Genomic DNA, 13,166 nt, shown 5'->3' on the forward strand with positions numbered 1-13,166 from the left:
CTCGCCGGGGTTGAAGACCTCGGTGCTGCCGAACTAGTTAGTTTCTTTTAGAGCATGAGCTGACGTTTGAGGACAATTTTTTCTCTTCTTTCCTTCTACTATGGTGATCTTGTAGAATGATTGGATTGTGTAAGAGACGAAGAAGAGTAAGAATCTCATGGAATATTGTCGGGTCCACATCGACTGCATTGATAAGCATGAATGTCGATAGCTTCGAGTGGATTCAAGTGTTTAAGTTAGACTGCATAGGATCAAGCGGGGCAGATGGGTGTTTTGACTACATGTCTTGAGAGGTACGCAACGGTGAGCGGACTTCAACAGCATGGTAAAGAATGTGTCAATTTGAATCATGTAAAGCTTCCTCCTCAATCCACCATTACATCCATCACTTCATCTCTACCAAAATCCCATCCGATTGTTTCCCCTGATCTTGCCACCTCCTTTACCACCACCACTGCCTCCCTTTCCGTGGCCAGCTCTGCAAGGACTCTTGCACCGTCCTCTAAAGTCTGGCCCAACATTAAGACATGTATCGCAGCCGCACAGAAGTTCAATGTGATCTCCAACCTTTTGGTCAGGTTGGGCACAGAGACAAATGAACAGAGCGTTGTCGACCTTGCTTGCTGGTGACTGCCCGTTGCAAACTGCATTAGGGGTCTTGCAGTACGCAGAAGACAGTTGATCATCACTCCATGGCTTGTCTGAGGGTGGGATGTTAGTATTGTCTTTGACAGTGTAGTATAGATACATACCAGGCATCGCTTTGAGAACTTCAGCACAGTAGGTATATCCACACTCGCAGATTGGTCCTTCTGGGGTAGGTGCAGCGGTTGGGTCTGCGGGTGGAGGGGCCGGAGCTGGATCAGCTGGAGGAGCAGGTACCGGAGACGTAGGAGGAGTCGGCTGAGAAGAGGGAAGTGGAACTGGAGCTGGAGGTTCAGCTGGTGCAGATGATACTGGAGGAGCAGGGGCTGGATCAGAAGGGTCTTGTGGCTTTGCAAAGGCCAGGACGACCAGCCCGAGAAGAGAAAGTTGAAGCTTCATTGTAGCGAGTGTGGTTGATTGATGATGGTTGTTTCTGTTTCAACTGTTGGGTCGAGCTGATGTCTGGTCTTATATGGCCATTCATCATCTGTTCAGATCGTCTCTTCCACGTTACAACACTCGTTGTAAAGAGCCTGTTCAACTGCCACTCGGCAGTCATCTTCTCTTGAACTCATGCCAAGGTTCAAGACGTCCAGAGTGACATCGGCTGATGCTTGGCTGGTCAGCATCATGGCCGAGATATGTTATAATATTCGATGCTGTATCTCCGCGTGATTCTTACATGTCCTCTATCGTGTTCAGGTTGTAAACTAATTCGACATCATGATGTTGTTCTCGGCATCGGTTATACCGTGTCAACTACAAACACGCACTCCACACTGTACCCCACCACCACCATCCGAAAAGCTCAACATGCCCCTCCAAGCTACCCGTATCATCCATTTGCATCGTCAATTCAATTCACAGCTTCACCATGGCCGAAACCCAATATCCCAAAGGCGTTGTAAACGTCGGCACTCGCAAGTCTCCTCTTGCTCTTGCCCAAACCCAAATCGTCGTCGACGCTTTGAAGCAACGATTCCCCGATCATGATTTCCCTATCCACAGCATGACGACCACCGGCGATCGCGACCAGAACACAGCCCTTTACAACTTTGGCGGCAAGGGCTTGTGGACATCTCAGCTCGAGGAGAGACTCGTCAACAGGGAACTCGACATCGTCGTCCATTCGCTCAAGGATATGCCGACTGTTCTCCCCGAAGGTTGCGTCCTCGGATGTGTCACGTCCCGCGAGGACCCGAGAGATACACTGGTGATCAAGAAGGAATTGCAGGACAAGCACGGTTGGAAGACCCTTGCTGATCTGCCGGCTGGAAGTATCATCGGTACAAGCAGTGTACGCCGCATTGCGCAGCTGGTTCGACGCTACCCGACACTCAAGTTCAAGGACCACCGAGGCAACATTCAGACTCGACTACGAAAGCTCGAGGAGGACCCCGACCTGACGGGAATTATCTTGGCAGCGGCAGGTCTGCAGCGAATGGACCTTGGTCACCATATCACACAATTCCTCGAGTCCGAAAACGGAGGTATCCTATACGCTGTTGGTCAGGGTGCGCTGGGAGTTGAATGCCGAGGTGATGACGAAAAGGTTCTCGGGTTTCTCAAGACCATCGAAAACGAGCAAACAGCGCTGGCGTGTGAAGCAGAGCGAGCTCTCATGAGAGCGCTCGAAGGCGGTTGCAGTGTTCCCATTGGTGTCGAGACAAAGTGGATCGACGACAAGTTACGAATGAAGGCTACAGTTGTTTCCCTCCGAGGTGACGAGGGCGTCGATTGTGAGATAGCAGAAGCTATTAAGACGCACGACGAGGCGGATAAGTTTGGAAAAAAGGTGGCAGAGACGTTGGTGGAACAAGGAGCGCAAAAGATTTTGGATGCCATCAATGAGACCCGACAGGTGCCGGAGACAGTCAAATGAGTGATGATAGATCAGTAGATGGTCATGAATTAACCCAAATATACCCCGGTATGACAAGTCTATGTTGTGCTGTGCTGTGCTTCTCTTTTTTTTTCTTCCTTGGTGATTTGTTTTAATCGGCTCCAGCAAAAGTCTTGTAAGCCTCGGCATCCAATAGCTTCTCAAACTGCTTGGCGCCCTCCTCGTCAACCTCGACCTTTGCGATCCAGCCACCACCGGCGCTATCGTCCTCGGGAACCTTGTTAATCGTGGAGGGCTTCTCTTCGAGGTTATCGTTGACTTGGACAACACGCAAACGAACGGGAGCGTTGATGTCGCTGGCAGACTTGACTGACTCGACGGCGCCGACAGCGTCACCTTGCTCAACCCACTGACCGGCTTCGGGGAGCTCAACGTAGACTACATCACCGAGCTGCTCGGCAGCGTACTCTGAGATACCGACGAAACCGTGCTTCTTATCGGCGGAGAGATCGATCCATTCGTGGTCTTTTGTGTATTTGCGAGCGAGGCCTGGGTTGTTAGTTTGAAATTGAAGGTGAGAAGATTGATGATCTGCATACTCAATTTGGTGGAGGAGAAAGCTCGGATAGGGCGGGCAATGGGAGCGCGAGGAGCGATACCCCTTGTTAGAGGGGCGGCGAAGCGCAGAGAGCGAGCAATTGAAGCCATTGTGGTGGTCGATTGTGAGGTATGATGTAGTGATATCAGAGATTCAAGCTTTGTCCCGGTCGGCATGCGGAGATGGGCCGATGTGGGTTTCGGGGGTTAGTCAGCAAGCATCTCATGCATATACGTACTGACTGACCTGCAAATGCAACGAGAGCACCCAAGCCTAGGTGCATTGATGGAATGCAATCATTCGGCACTTTTACTCTATTAACACCGTTTGCCGAGGTATTCGTCAAGACATGAGGCTCGGATGAAACAGTGAGCCAATGAAACGAAACGATACCCCGGCGCTTGGAAGCGTGGGGTTATTGACAGCTGGATCAAGCAAGACGCTGGGTCTGTTTGGGATGGAATATCAAGGTTATGGACATGGCGTCTAATCATTGAAAGGTATTCGACAGAAGCTAAGTGATGGCTAATTCTTCATGTCTGTTTAATGATTGCAAAGTGATAGAGTATTGAGATAACTGAGCAGGCATACTTACCACCACAGTCACTGTTGCATAACAAACAAGACGGTTGCTATTTACTCCACCACAAATAGTTACGAGATTCTGCATGATGAGTTGGGCTTGATGCTGGGTTACACAACTTCTTTGCCGATACAAGTCGGAAATACAGGAACAATTAAGATCTAAAAGAACTTGTTTTTATTCAGCCAGCTATAGCTTGATTGTGTCGTCTCAACCAACCATTTGCTCTAAACGCGCCCTCCAACGCGTCCCCAAAGCTAAAAACACCACCACTCCACCATATCCATATCAACAAACCCAACATTTCACGCATAAGCAGAGACTAGTTAGTCAAAGCTTATCATCCAGGAGAAAGAGGCACCATCACGTTTTTGTATTTGTATTGTTGTGCTGTAAATTAATTCTACCTCCCAACACGTTCATTTCCGTCAGTTGTACCAACAGCCGGTGCCTTGAAATTCCGTCCCGCTTTGTTTCGCTTGCACACCTTCCAGGGCATCATCTCTCCAAACGTCAGCGGACGGATAGTGACCCCCTCCCCTGCTGCTACAACCTTCTAGCCCACATTGACTTTGACTTGTTTCGACCTTGACCTTGACCTTGACCTTGACATTCATCTTGACTCGACACGACTCGACCTTACCAGAGATTCGCTCTTTTCCGACTACATGTTCAATACGTGCTGAATCTCTGTCTCATACCCTGCGCCTTGCTTGTCTCACCACTCCCTCGAGCTCAATCTAGGTGACTTCTGCTTCTGCTCCGTTCGACTCCACCACCTACAACAATTCAACTTGGCTACTATACTATCGTCGCGCGACCTTGTTCATTCTATGCTTGCAACTAGCTTGATGCCGTTGATGAGCTGCTGACCACCTCTTTTTTTCTTGTCTTTCTCTTCTGGCGATTCATCCATCACGCTCTCTACCGACCTTGTCTCCACACTCCTTCGATAATCTCGTACCCAATCTCTAATAATCTCCTCCGACCACCTTCAAACTGGACGACTCAACCATCTCCGAGGCTACGGCCACCGTGTCCGACCCTACCTCTCCTCCAACCGCCATCATGGAGACGGAAATCCCCCCACACGAGGTCCCGCTGCCTATTCAGGCTCAAGATGACACCATGGGGGGCATCGAAGAATCTCCCCACCCCGGTTCAAGCAACGGCTTCCATCATCAACAGAGCACATCCTTTGATCAGGGACTTGCCAGTCCCCAACGAGACGACCCTTCATCCAGATACACACCTCCTGTGCAGCCTGCGCCTCCACTCTCCCGTCCAGCAAGTGGCCTGTCCAACCCCGCACATCAGGCATACAACGACTACCGGCAAGGCGCGGGCGAACCTTCATCCAACGGTCGTAACCATGTCGTGATCAAGGTCGGCATGGTGGGAGATGCTCAAATCGGAAAGACTTCTCTGATGGTCAAATACGTCGAGGGAAGCTGGGACGAGGACTACATCCAAACCCTAGGCGTCAACTTTATGGAAAAGACAATCTCTATCCGCAACACGGAAATTACCTTTTCGATCTGGGATCTCGGCGGTCAAAGAGAGTTTGTCAACATGTTGCCGCTCGTGTGTAACGACGCTGTCGCCATTCTCTTCATGTTTGATCTCACGCGCAAGAGTACGTTGAACAGTATCAAGGAGTGGTATCGACAAGGACGAGGGTTCAACAAAACGGCCATCCCTATTCTTGTGGGTACCAAGTATGACCACTTTGTCAACTTTCCCCCTCAAGACCAAGAAGAGATCTCAAATCAGGTATGCCAGTTCAGTCACATCCAGTCTTGACACAACTAACAAACCACAGGCGAGACGATTTGCCAAAGCCATGAGGGCTGCATTAATCTTTTCAAGTACAAGTCATAGCATCAACGTGCAGAAGGCGTGTCCAAAAGTCCCACCTGACATCAACCCCTGACTAACAAGTCCTCCAGATCTTCAAGATTGTTCTATCAAAGGCATTCGACCTAAAGTGTACCATTCCCGAAATCGAAAACGTTGGCGAGCCTCTCCTGTTATATCAGTCTGTATAATCGACACGGCCATTTACGAGCTTTACATGTTGAACCTGACAACATGATGACCTACATATGCGATACAGTATCGCAAGGCGCACAGCGTCGAAGCAAATCGCCTTGAAGCGCTTTGCAATTTTTCCTTTGTCATTACATACATAACATACAACTGGATCGTCTCCTGTTTCTTTTCACACAAACTTGACTTTATTACGGGATTCATGGGAAGAGGTCAGGATCACCTCTGGGAAATAGATAAACATGGGTATTGGCGCAGGGCCGCATGTTAATGTGGCCAGCTTCACCGAGGTGGTCACGGGCGGACTATTGAGGTATTTCAGACAAGATACAATCGACTGTTAATCGTATTGGTTTGTGGGTGTATATGCTAGATGTAGATTGACGACGAATGGCAGATCGTGTAAGCTTTGAACAAATTTCGTTTATTATCCCGAGTTCTGCTCGTTAATCGAAGAGTTTTTCGACTTGGTTGAATCCTTGAATGAGTTCTGCCCGTAATTGTCTGATGGACTTGCGTGGTGTTTGCGAATTGCGAGTACTATCCTCGTTGGTTGTTTTTGAAGGTGTGATCAATCTTCTTTCACTCAAAGGAAATGAAGGATGATCGTACAATTGTTTGTGTGGTGGTGCATTCTCCTTTGAGTAGACCTCCTCTCCATCCTTGTGTATGCGCACCACTTCAACCAGCATTCCACGTTGAAGTTCTTTCCCGTCGTTGGAGACGGGTTTGCGCCAAGGTAGACAGCGGAGCATTTTGGTGTGGTTTGCGAGAGGATGTCCAACAAGCACAGGCTTTGTTTCGTTGTTATTATTGCTCATCACGAAAGGAGCTTGTTTTCTTTGTCGCGTTCATTGTTGTCGTTTGTGATATTGCCAACTTCGGTAATCGTGAGGTGTATCCATAACCCAATAAGCTGGTGTCTCAACCCAAGAAGTCTATTCAGTAAACCCTGGTTTGGGCGGAAATTGCTGACATAGAGTTCTGGGGGATGGCGTTTATAAAGACATACGTATGTTAAAAGTGAGGCCTTACAGCCCTGTCAGTTTTGGTGGATCACCACTGTCCTGGAAATAAGTCGTGGTGGATTAGCTGCATATGACAGGTTACGTCGCGTTTTAGGATTTCCTTTTTAAATTCAATGTTTCAATTTGCATGTCTATGCTATTAACTTTCGCATGACTGCGTCTGAATGGATGCAGGGCTTGAAATTACTGGCTTATACCAAAGAAGCTTTACGATCCGTAGTTACTTCACTGGGAGGTCATACATAGTAGGTACGTTGAATCAGAAGTCGGGCAAAAATGTAAGTCTATTCAGTCTAGTATACTAAACGACCAGCGTTCAACAGTCCATCGAATCTAGTAAACGCCCTGCTCGACATCACCAGAGGTCTTTTTGGCCTTTTCCCTACGAACTGTGACAGTCCTCGCAGTGACGTACCACACAAGTGGAGCGAGGAAAAGCGCAGAAATACCACAGACAATGGCAATAGTCACAGCCTTGTCTGTCATGGACTGCTCTGGGGGCCCATCGCGACGGACGATAGGCCATGCGAAGGGTGAGAAGGGGAGATAAGTACGGTTACTCATTGTTGCGGTGGTAAAGAGATCTGTGGTAGTGAGATTCTGAAATGAGTTTGCTGTGATTTAGTATGATAGCAGCGGTGATGGGAGGATTTATAAAGCAGAGACATCTTGAGTATTTGCTTGTTTGGTATGATCGGCTGCTTTGTTATTAGGTATTTCTTGTGTTGTCTTTGATAGAGATGTGAACATCGGTAAGCAAGCAGTGAAGAAAGCTGAACAATGGCTTGGACAGATTGAACAAGTGACTCTGTTCGGTTGAAAGGTCGGTCAAGACAAGAAAGAGCCTTTGCTGGGCCAAACAGCATTTGACTAAAGCCATTTTTACATTCTAGTTGAGCGTCTTGTTAGCAATACAATACATTTGAAAGACGTTCTATCCACACAGAAAGAAAGTTAGCGATGGACAAGTGCTTATATCTCCCAACCTCCTGCGGAAGGCTCGGATACCTGTGGATCCCCTCCATCAGCAACTCTCTTGGGAGTGGTTGTTCCCTTGCCACCATTTCCAAATCAAGAGCATTGTTTCTTGGGAATCTGCATCTCGCCGTCCATTTCCCCACAGACCTATTTCTACGGGCCGCATCTTTGGATCTTGTTCCTGAAGATCTGGTGGAGCTACAGGGGGGCCGTGATGACTTCTCTTTGTGCTTATGACAACCTCACTTTGCTAGTGACAACCGTGTGGGTACACTACATGCGACAACTTCACCAACGCGATAGCTTGTGAAAGAAAAAAGGGAATGTTCCCTGTCTCCTTCCGAGGAGACTCTTTATTCCTCTAGACTCTAGTCTACTGACCATATACCATATAGTAAATAGCGAAACTGTAAAAACAGAAGACCCAATGTTCTGTAATCCATCACTCCTCGCCGCCACAATTGAAAGTAAATGTGACGCCATAACGCCTGTTCATGATGTGGGAAAGAAAAGGAAAATCCAGCGCGCTAGGCAATTGAACCGAAAAACAAACAAAGCCCTTGTGCGATAAAAGAAGTCCATGGCGGGTGTCTAGTATGCTTGGACAGAAGAAACGAATTGAATTTACTTGTCGTCTTTGTCGCCCCATATGGGCGCGTTGAGTGGCTTGCTGACGCCAAAACCAACACCAACTGCGATTCCCACAACAAGAAGGATGATGAGTCCCTTGACGATCCAGCGATTGCGCTTGCTGAGGTGGGCCATACAGGTGCAGCGGTTCTTTGCCTTTGCGGCCTTGGCCTGTTGCTTCCAGTGGTCCTTTCCTGGCCATACTTGGCAGTCCGTCTTTCTGGCAAGAGGGCTGCTCGATGTTTTGTGCATGTTTGATTCTGTTCGTGTGTTTGTGACCATGGCTTCAATGTCGGTGTCGAAGGGGTTGAGTTTGTCTGTCTGAGGCGTCGATGTTGTGCTGACGCGAGGAGTTTCGTTGACTGTGAGAGTTGTTGAAGCAGCCTTTTCAGGGACAGCCAGAGTGGTGTCGCCGCTAGGGCGGGAGAGCCTTTCGTAGTTTGAAGGCATTTTGATGATTTTTTTGAGTTAAAAGTTGAACGGTCGAAAGTAATTGTCGAAAGACACGGCCGAGGGAATGACGGAGGTTTAATATTGATCAGGAGAGCTATCGCGATGGTTAGTCTCAGGTGACTTGTGGCTGCGATGGCTGGTGTATGTGCATGTGCATGTGCATGTGAAAGGCAATGCAAAGTGCGACAGTGACACCAGTTGGCAACGGCTGGTACATACCTTTTATTTTTCAATGCTCAAAACGAGACAAAATATGAGTGAAACTCAAATTCGTTGGGAAAATGGTTGATTGATGCGAGGCCGCCCGCAAATGTGTGTGAAGGCGTAATTAGGGGCCGGCAAAGTGTGCCGATACGAAGTGGTGATTGAAGAATAAAACTCGCAAAGAGCGAATTTCGGGACAAAAAAAAAGACAATGATTCGAAGGCGACAAAGGTTATAGACAAAAATGTATAATAAACCAAACAATCAGTTGATCAAAAAGGGAGAGAGTAGAAGAACTGTAGTCTGCAGGTGATGGAATAACCTGTTGGTCTCAGTTCTCTGCATGGATGAATGGATCGTCGCTTGTTCAGGTCCGGTGGGTAAGAGCAGCGTTTGGATTGGTTGCAAGAGGGTCAAGTAATAAGAGCCAAGAAAAGAGAGAGAGAAGCCGAAAATTGTCCTAATGGGTAGGGAAACAGACGAGATTGCGGTTGGAATATCAAGAGTTTCAAGGGACAAAGAGCTACAATGCAATGCAAGCAAGATCCCGGGAAAGAGTACCGTAATAAAGAGAATGAACCTTGGTTCTGGTCTTGCCTCTTTCTAAGCCACTACGACGCGAAAAACCTAAGAGAAAGAGGAGAGCAGGAAGGAGAGAGGGGGGACGAGCATTAGACCTTCCCCTAACTAAACAACCTAGCCAAGCCCCTGGACTTGCAGCGCTTGGTCCTAAAGCGGGTGCGCTAATGGAAGGGCTTGCCGCCTTTGGGTCTGGCGAAAGCTACAGCAGGAGCCAGCGGGGGTCCCCGGCTTTGGGGTCCATAATCTAGCTCTAGCTTCCTCAAGCTCGTTGGTCCTACGTCCTCCAGTCATGGCATCACCGCGACATCTTTTCGCTGTCAGCTAGAGACAAGGTTCGTTCCATCGGTACGAGAATACGCGTTGAATTGATACTCGTCTGCTCGCAGAGTCAGGGACAGGACAATACACGTATTTACGAATGCCAATCCATCACCAGTTCCCCTTATCCATCAGCTCAACATCATTGATGCAGGCTTCTGGATGCACATCTTTGGAAGCAAAGATAATGTCAGATACCATGTGGCACGACTGCATACCTTTCTAAACCCAATCCAATCCCACGAATGGTAAATGGCTCAATTATCGACTATCTTGACGATTTACCCGCATCCTCTCCTCAAATGCTAAGCTAATTCTCGACAGTCTGAACCAACGCCACCGGCATGGCATGGCATGGCATGGCTCCACGAGCCGACTCTTGGCTTTTCCAGGGGCCCTGACTCGCCCCCGATCCCATGTCCCAAGCTTCTGTTCCTCGAAGCTCCGTATTTTTTACTGTAGGGCCAAGCAATGACTATATTTCTTGGTAGCCGAGATGCCGTAATCGTGTGCTTCTACGGATACGATGTCACGTTTCCAATGGTATGATTCAGCAGATCATTGATACTCGACCGAATAACGACTGGCAATTGACTACTCTATTCAAAGTGGACAATTAGAATTCATCCTACAAACCAGAGCCGAGCCGATTCGAACCAGGAACAAGGCACAGAACATCATAACAAGGTTTGAGGCGGGAGTTGAAAGCCACAGAATTCCAATCCACGATTAAATTGAATACAATTGACATAGCTATCGCCACACGTAGTATCACAGCAGAACTGACAGGAATAGCTCTAACTGCACTGCTCGGGCCTTTTGGTGCGCTTATTCTCTGTGTTTCAACCCGTGGCACAGCATCCACTTGAGGGTTTGAATCTTCTTATCACTCGGTGACATGCCCGTGTTTGGCGCAAGGATGTTCCGCGTATAGTGTGTGTCGCTGAGAACCTGCTTTATCTGCTTGATGATTTCATTGTAATGCAAGAATAGACAATCTCCGATGATCTATATCGGATCCAATATCCATAATATAAGATGCATTGCTAGGTTTGCACAAATCCTAATCTGTTCCCCCTGCCCCGTTCGAAGTATCACTGAGAAAAGAAGTTCCTCGCAACGAGGTTCGCGATGTGATTCGGTTGACAAAAAAAGAGTCGAGAACCTGGTCTCTGCGAGAGCTGGGGTCCCTGCATTAGCTCCCTTTTGCCAAGGAATGGGGTCAATATCAGTTCTAGACTTGCCTGTTCACCCACTCCAGTGGCGTTGTCCATCACTCAAATTCTGTACGTCCATACTGACTGTTTGTTCTATTCCATACCAAAACCGATGTGATAATGGAATTGATGCCATTGAATCAATGTGCCACTTGTGAGGGGTTTTAATGGTACACATCACTGTGATACTAACACAGACACAACTGTTGCAGTCACTGACAGCAGTTAACCAACATACACAGCACATACCACGATTTACGATTCAAACCATCGCGGCTAGGGCAATGGCGTGGTCACGATGGACCCTTGATGCCACGGGAGGCAAGGGATTAAGGACCCTTATCCCAGAGAAGTAAGACTTGCAGCACGAGTTAGCATGTACGATTGAGTGATTGCACGAGGTACCATTGTACGACCTAGACGCGCAAGTTGTATACCCTGGTTCAGTACAGAGCAGGTGATAACAATTGCACGTTGTGTAATGGCTCTGAAGGCAGCGGCCTACCATTTGATACTAACTGAAATTATCCAGTACGAATTTTACACACAGTCGACCATATCCATTAGCTGACCATCTATGACAGAGACAACTTCCACCCAAATTTGCGAATAACCTTCCTCCAATCTTGGTTTGTAGATTGCAAGTCGCGGGTGTGCCATATCAGTTTAAGAGCATTCCAAACTGCTGAGATATTGCTGATAGGCCATTTACTATCCAACAAGATAAAATGATCCAACACAACCTTGCGCTGTTGATCAGAGGAACATGCGCAACCAGCCAAAAAGAGAGGCCACATTGGGAATGATCGTCTCGTTTGTCCTTTCACAATGATGCTGGAAAGACACAAGAGGAGTTGCTCGTGGAGCTCGAGAATTGACGGATGTGCAATGGAGGTATCGTAACAAACGAAACGAAGATAGATCTGAGCCGCAATCCTGAACGATTCTGCGCTCCTCGAAAGGTAGTAGTCGGCACTGTCTTGCAAAGGTTCTTCAATTCTTTGTTCAATTTCTTGGCCTTTGGTGTATAGCTGATCTTTGGAAATGTAGGCGAGCGACGAAATTTCGTTAATAATATCGACCAGTTCCATCGAACAGCCTATCTGCTCGTCAACGAGATTACGATCGTTTGACAGACTTGCTTCAATCCTGGTCAGGCTCGCCATCGCTTGACTGACTGTGTCATCATGTGTCGGCTGAGTCGTCTCCATCAAAATGTAGCGAAAACGAAAATACTGCAATACGAATTCGGCAACATCCGAGTCGATACTGGCCCCGAAACTTTCGAGAAGAGCGAGAGCACCTTGAAGGTGATGAAGCCACATCGACGAACCATGAGCTATCTCAAGAGATGACAGCAAAACACATGTGAGTAGGTTGCCTTCACTGTCTTGGGAGTCGAGTAAAGCTTGTTGGAGTTGGTGGAGTGCCTGAACCTTGTACTGCATGGAGAGACCGCTGTAATCGGGGCTGCCGTTTTGTGACCATTCTGCTGCACTCATGGAAAGGACTGCGTAGAGGAGAGAATGCTGGTAAAACATTCGAGGTATGACTGATGTACGGAAGCCATTCCGAGTGGTATCCACGTAAACTCTGCTGGTAGAGATAACTTCAACGTCTATAACAGTCAGCCAAGAAGCCAATCGGCAGGGTATACTGTAACACACAATACTGCACAAGAGCATTCTCTATCCCTGTTATCTTATGAGGAAATGGTGAAAGAACGCGAGGAAGTGATCTTTGTACGACACCGCCTTGGGAATTATAGATAGAAACGAGTTCTTGGGTCGAAAGGTTTAAGAAGCTGATGTTCTGGGTTATTGGTATCATATAGTGGTCAGACGGCGCTACCACAACAAACTTAAAGACATTTGAAGAAGATGGAAAGACACAATCATCTCCGATCTTGCGACATCTTTGGCAAATTGGTTTCTCCTCATCACATCTTCTTTTTCGCTTTCGGCAGTTAAAGCAGCCGTCTCGGCTTCGGGAGCCACCCGACATGATGCATATTGAAAGAGCAGTTGAACAACAATGA

General features: G+C 47.8%; 7 protein-coding genes across 7 annotated transcripts; 2 read left to right on the forward strand and 5 right to left on the reverse strand.

Annotated features, from left to right (window-relative positions):
- Positions 1 to 321: 321 nt before the first annotated feature.
- On the reverse strand, positions 322 to 1,186 carry FGSG_08978 (uncharacterized protein). Its single transcript, XM_011330530.1, has one exon. It carries the CDS (start codon positions 1,042 to 1,044, stop codon positions 397 to 399), a length of 648 nt encoding a protein of 215 aa, XP_011328832.1. The 5' UTR covers positions 1,045 to 1,186; the 3' UTR covers positions 322 to 396.
- A 333-nt stretch (positions 1,187 to 1,519) lies between these two features.
- FGSG_08977 (porphobilinogen deaminase) lies at positions 1,520 to 2,527 on the forward strand (the record flags this gene model as incomplete). The annotated part of the gene is made up of 1 exon (XM_011330531.1): positions 1,520 to 2,527. One exon carries the CDS (start codon positions 1,520 to 1,522, stop codon positions 2,525 to 2,527), a length of 1,008 nt encoding a protein of 335 aa, XP_011328833.1.
- Positions 2,494 to 3,222, reverse strand: FGSG_08976 (glycine cleavage system H protein). Its single transcript, XM_011330532.1, has 2 exons — positions 3,088 to 3,222; positions 2,494 to 3,037 (listed from the first exon to the last, which is right to left on the reverse strand). Exons 1-2 carry the CDS (start codon positions 3,194 to 3,196, stop codon positions 2,640 to 2,642), a joined length of 507 nt encoding a protein of 168 aa, XP_011328834.1. The 5' UTR covers positions 3,197 to 3,222; the 3' UTR covers positions 2,494 to 2,639.
- Positions 3,223 to 4,737: 1,515 nt separating this feature from the next.
- FGSG_08975 (septum-promoting GTP-binding protein 1) lies at positions 4,738 to 5,602 on the forward strand (the record flags this gene model as incomplete). Its single annotated transcript, XM_011330533.1, has 2 exons — positions 4,738 to 5,442; positions 5,492 to 5,602. 2 exons carry the CDS (start codon positions 4,738 to 4,740, stop codon positions 5,600 to 5,602), a joined length of 816 nt encoding a protein of 271 aa, XP_011328835.1.
- A 562-nt stretch (positions 5,603 to 6,164) lies between these two features.
- Positions 6,165 to 6,473, reverse strand: FGSG_08974 (uncharacterized protein; the record flags this gene model as incomplete). The annotated part of the gene is made up of 1 exon (XM_011330534.1): positions 6,165 to 6,473. One exon carries the CDS (start codon positions 6,471 to 6,473, stop codon positions 6,165 to 6,167), a length of 309 nt encoding a protein of 102 aa, XP_011328836.1.
- A 1,583-nt stretch (positions 6,474 to 8,056) lies between these two features.
- FGSG_08973 (uncharacterized protein) lies at positions 8,057 to 9,215 on the reverse strand. The gene is made up of 2 exons (XM_011330535.1): positions 9,027 to 9,215; positions 8,057 to 8,901 (listed from the first exon to the last, which is right to left on the reverse strand). The coding sequence occupies exon 2, from the start codon at positions 8,802 to 8,804 to the stop codon at positions 8,349 to 8,351; it is 456 nt and encodes a 151-aa protein (XP_011328837.1). The 5' UTR covers positions 8,805 to 8,901; positions 9,027 to 9,215; the 3' UTR covers positions 8,057 to 8,348.
- A 2,488-nt stretch (positions 9,216 to 11,703) lies between these two features.
- On the reverse strand, positions 11,704 to 13,132 carry FGSG_08972 (uncharacterized protein; the record flags this gene model as incomplete). Its single annotated transcript, XM_011330536.1, has 2 exons — positions 11,704 to 12,746; positions 12,796 to 13,132. 2 exons carry the CDS (start codon positions 13,130 to 13,132, stop codon positions 11,704 to 11,706), a joined length of 1,380 nt encoding a protein of 459 aa, XP_011328838.1.
- Between the last annotated feature and the right edge of the window lie 34 nt (positions 13,133 to 13,166).

Source organism: Fusarium graminearum, chromosome 4 (assembly GCF_000240135.3).
Source record: "Fusarium graminearum PH-1 chromosome 4, whole genome shotgun sequence".
Lineage (NCBI taxonomy): Eukaryota > Fungi > Ascomycota > Sordariomycetes > Hypocreales > Nectriaceae > Fusarium > Fusarium graminearum.

Excerpts from the sequence above, each read along its gene's own strand:
- FGSG_08976 (XM_011330532.1), bottom strand. The coding sequence starts at position 3,196 with ATGGCTTCAATTGCTCGCTCTCTGCGCTTCGCCGCCCCTCTAACAAGG. Across the intron at positions 3,038-3,087 it reads TTTCTCCTCCACCAAATTGA|GCCTCGCTCGCAAATACACA; the intron begins GTATGCAGATCA and ends CTAACAACCCAG.
- FGSG_08973 (XM_011330535.1), bottom strand. The coding sequence starts at position 8,804 with ATGCCTTCAAACTACGAAAGGCTCTCCCGCCCTAGCGGCGACACCACT.
- FGSG_08978 (XM_011330530.1), bottom strand. The coding sequence starts at position 1,044 with ATGAAGCTTCAACTTTCTCTTCTCGGGCTGGTCGTCCTGGCCTTTGCA.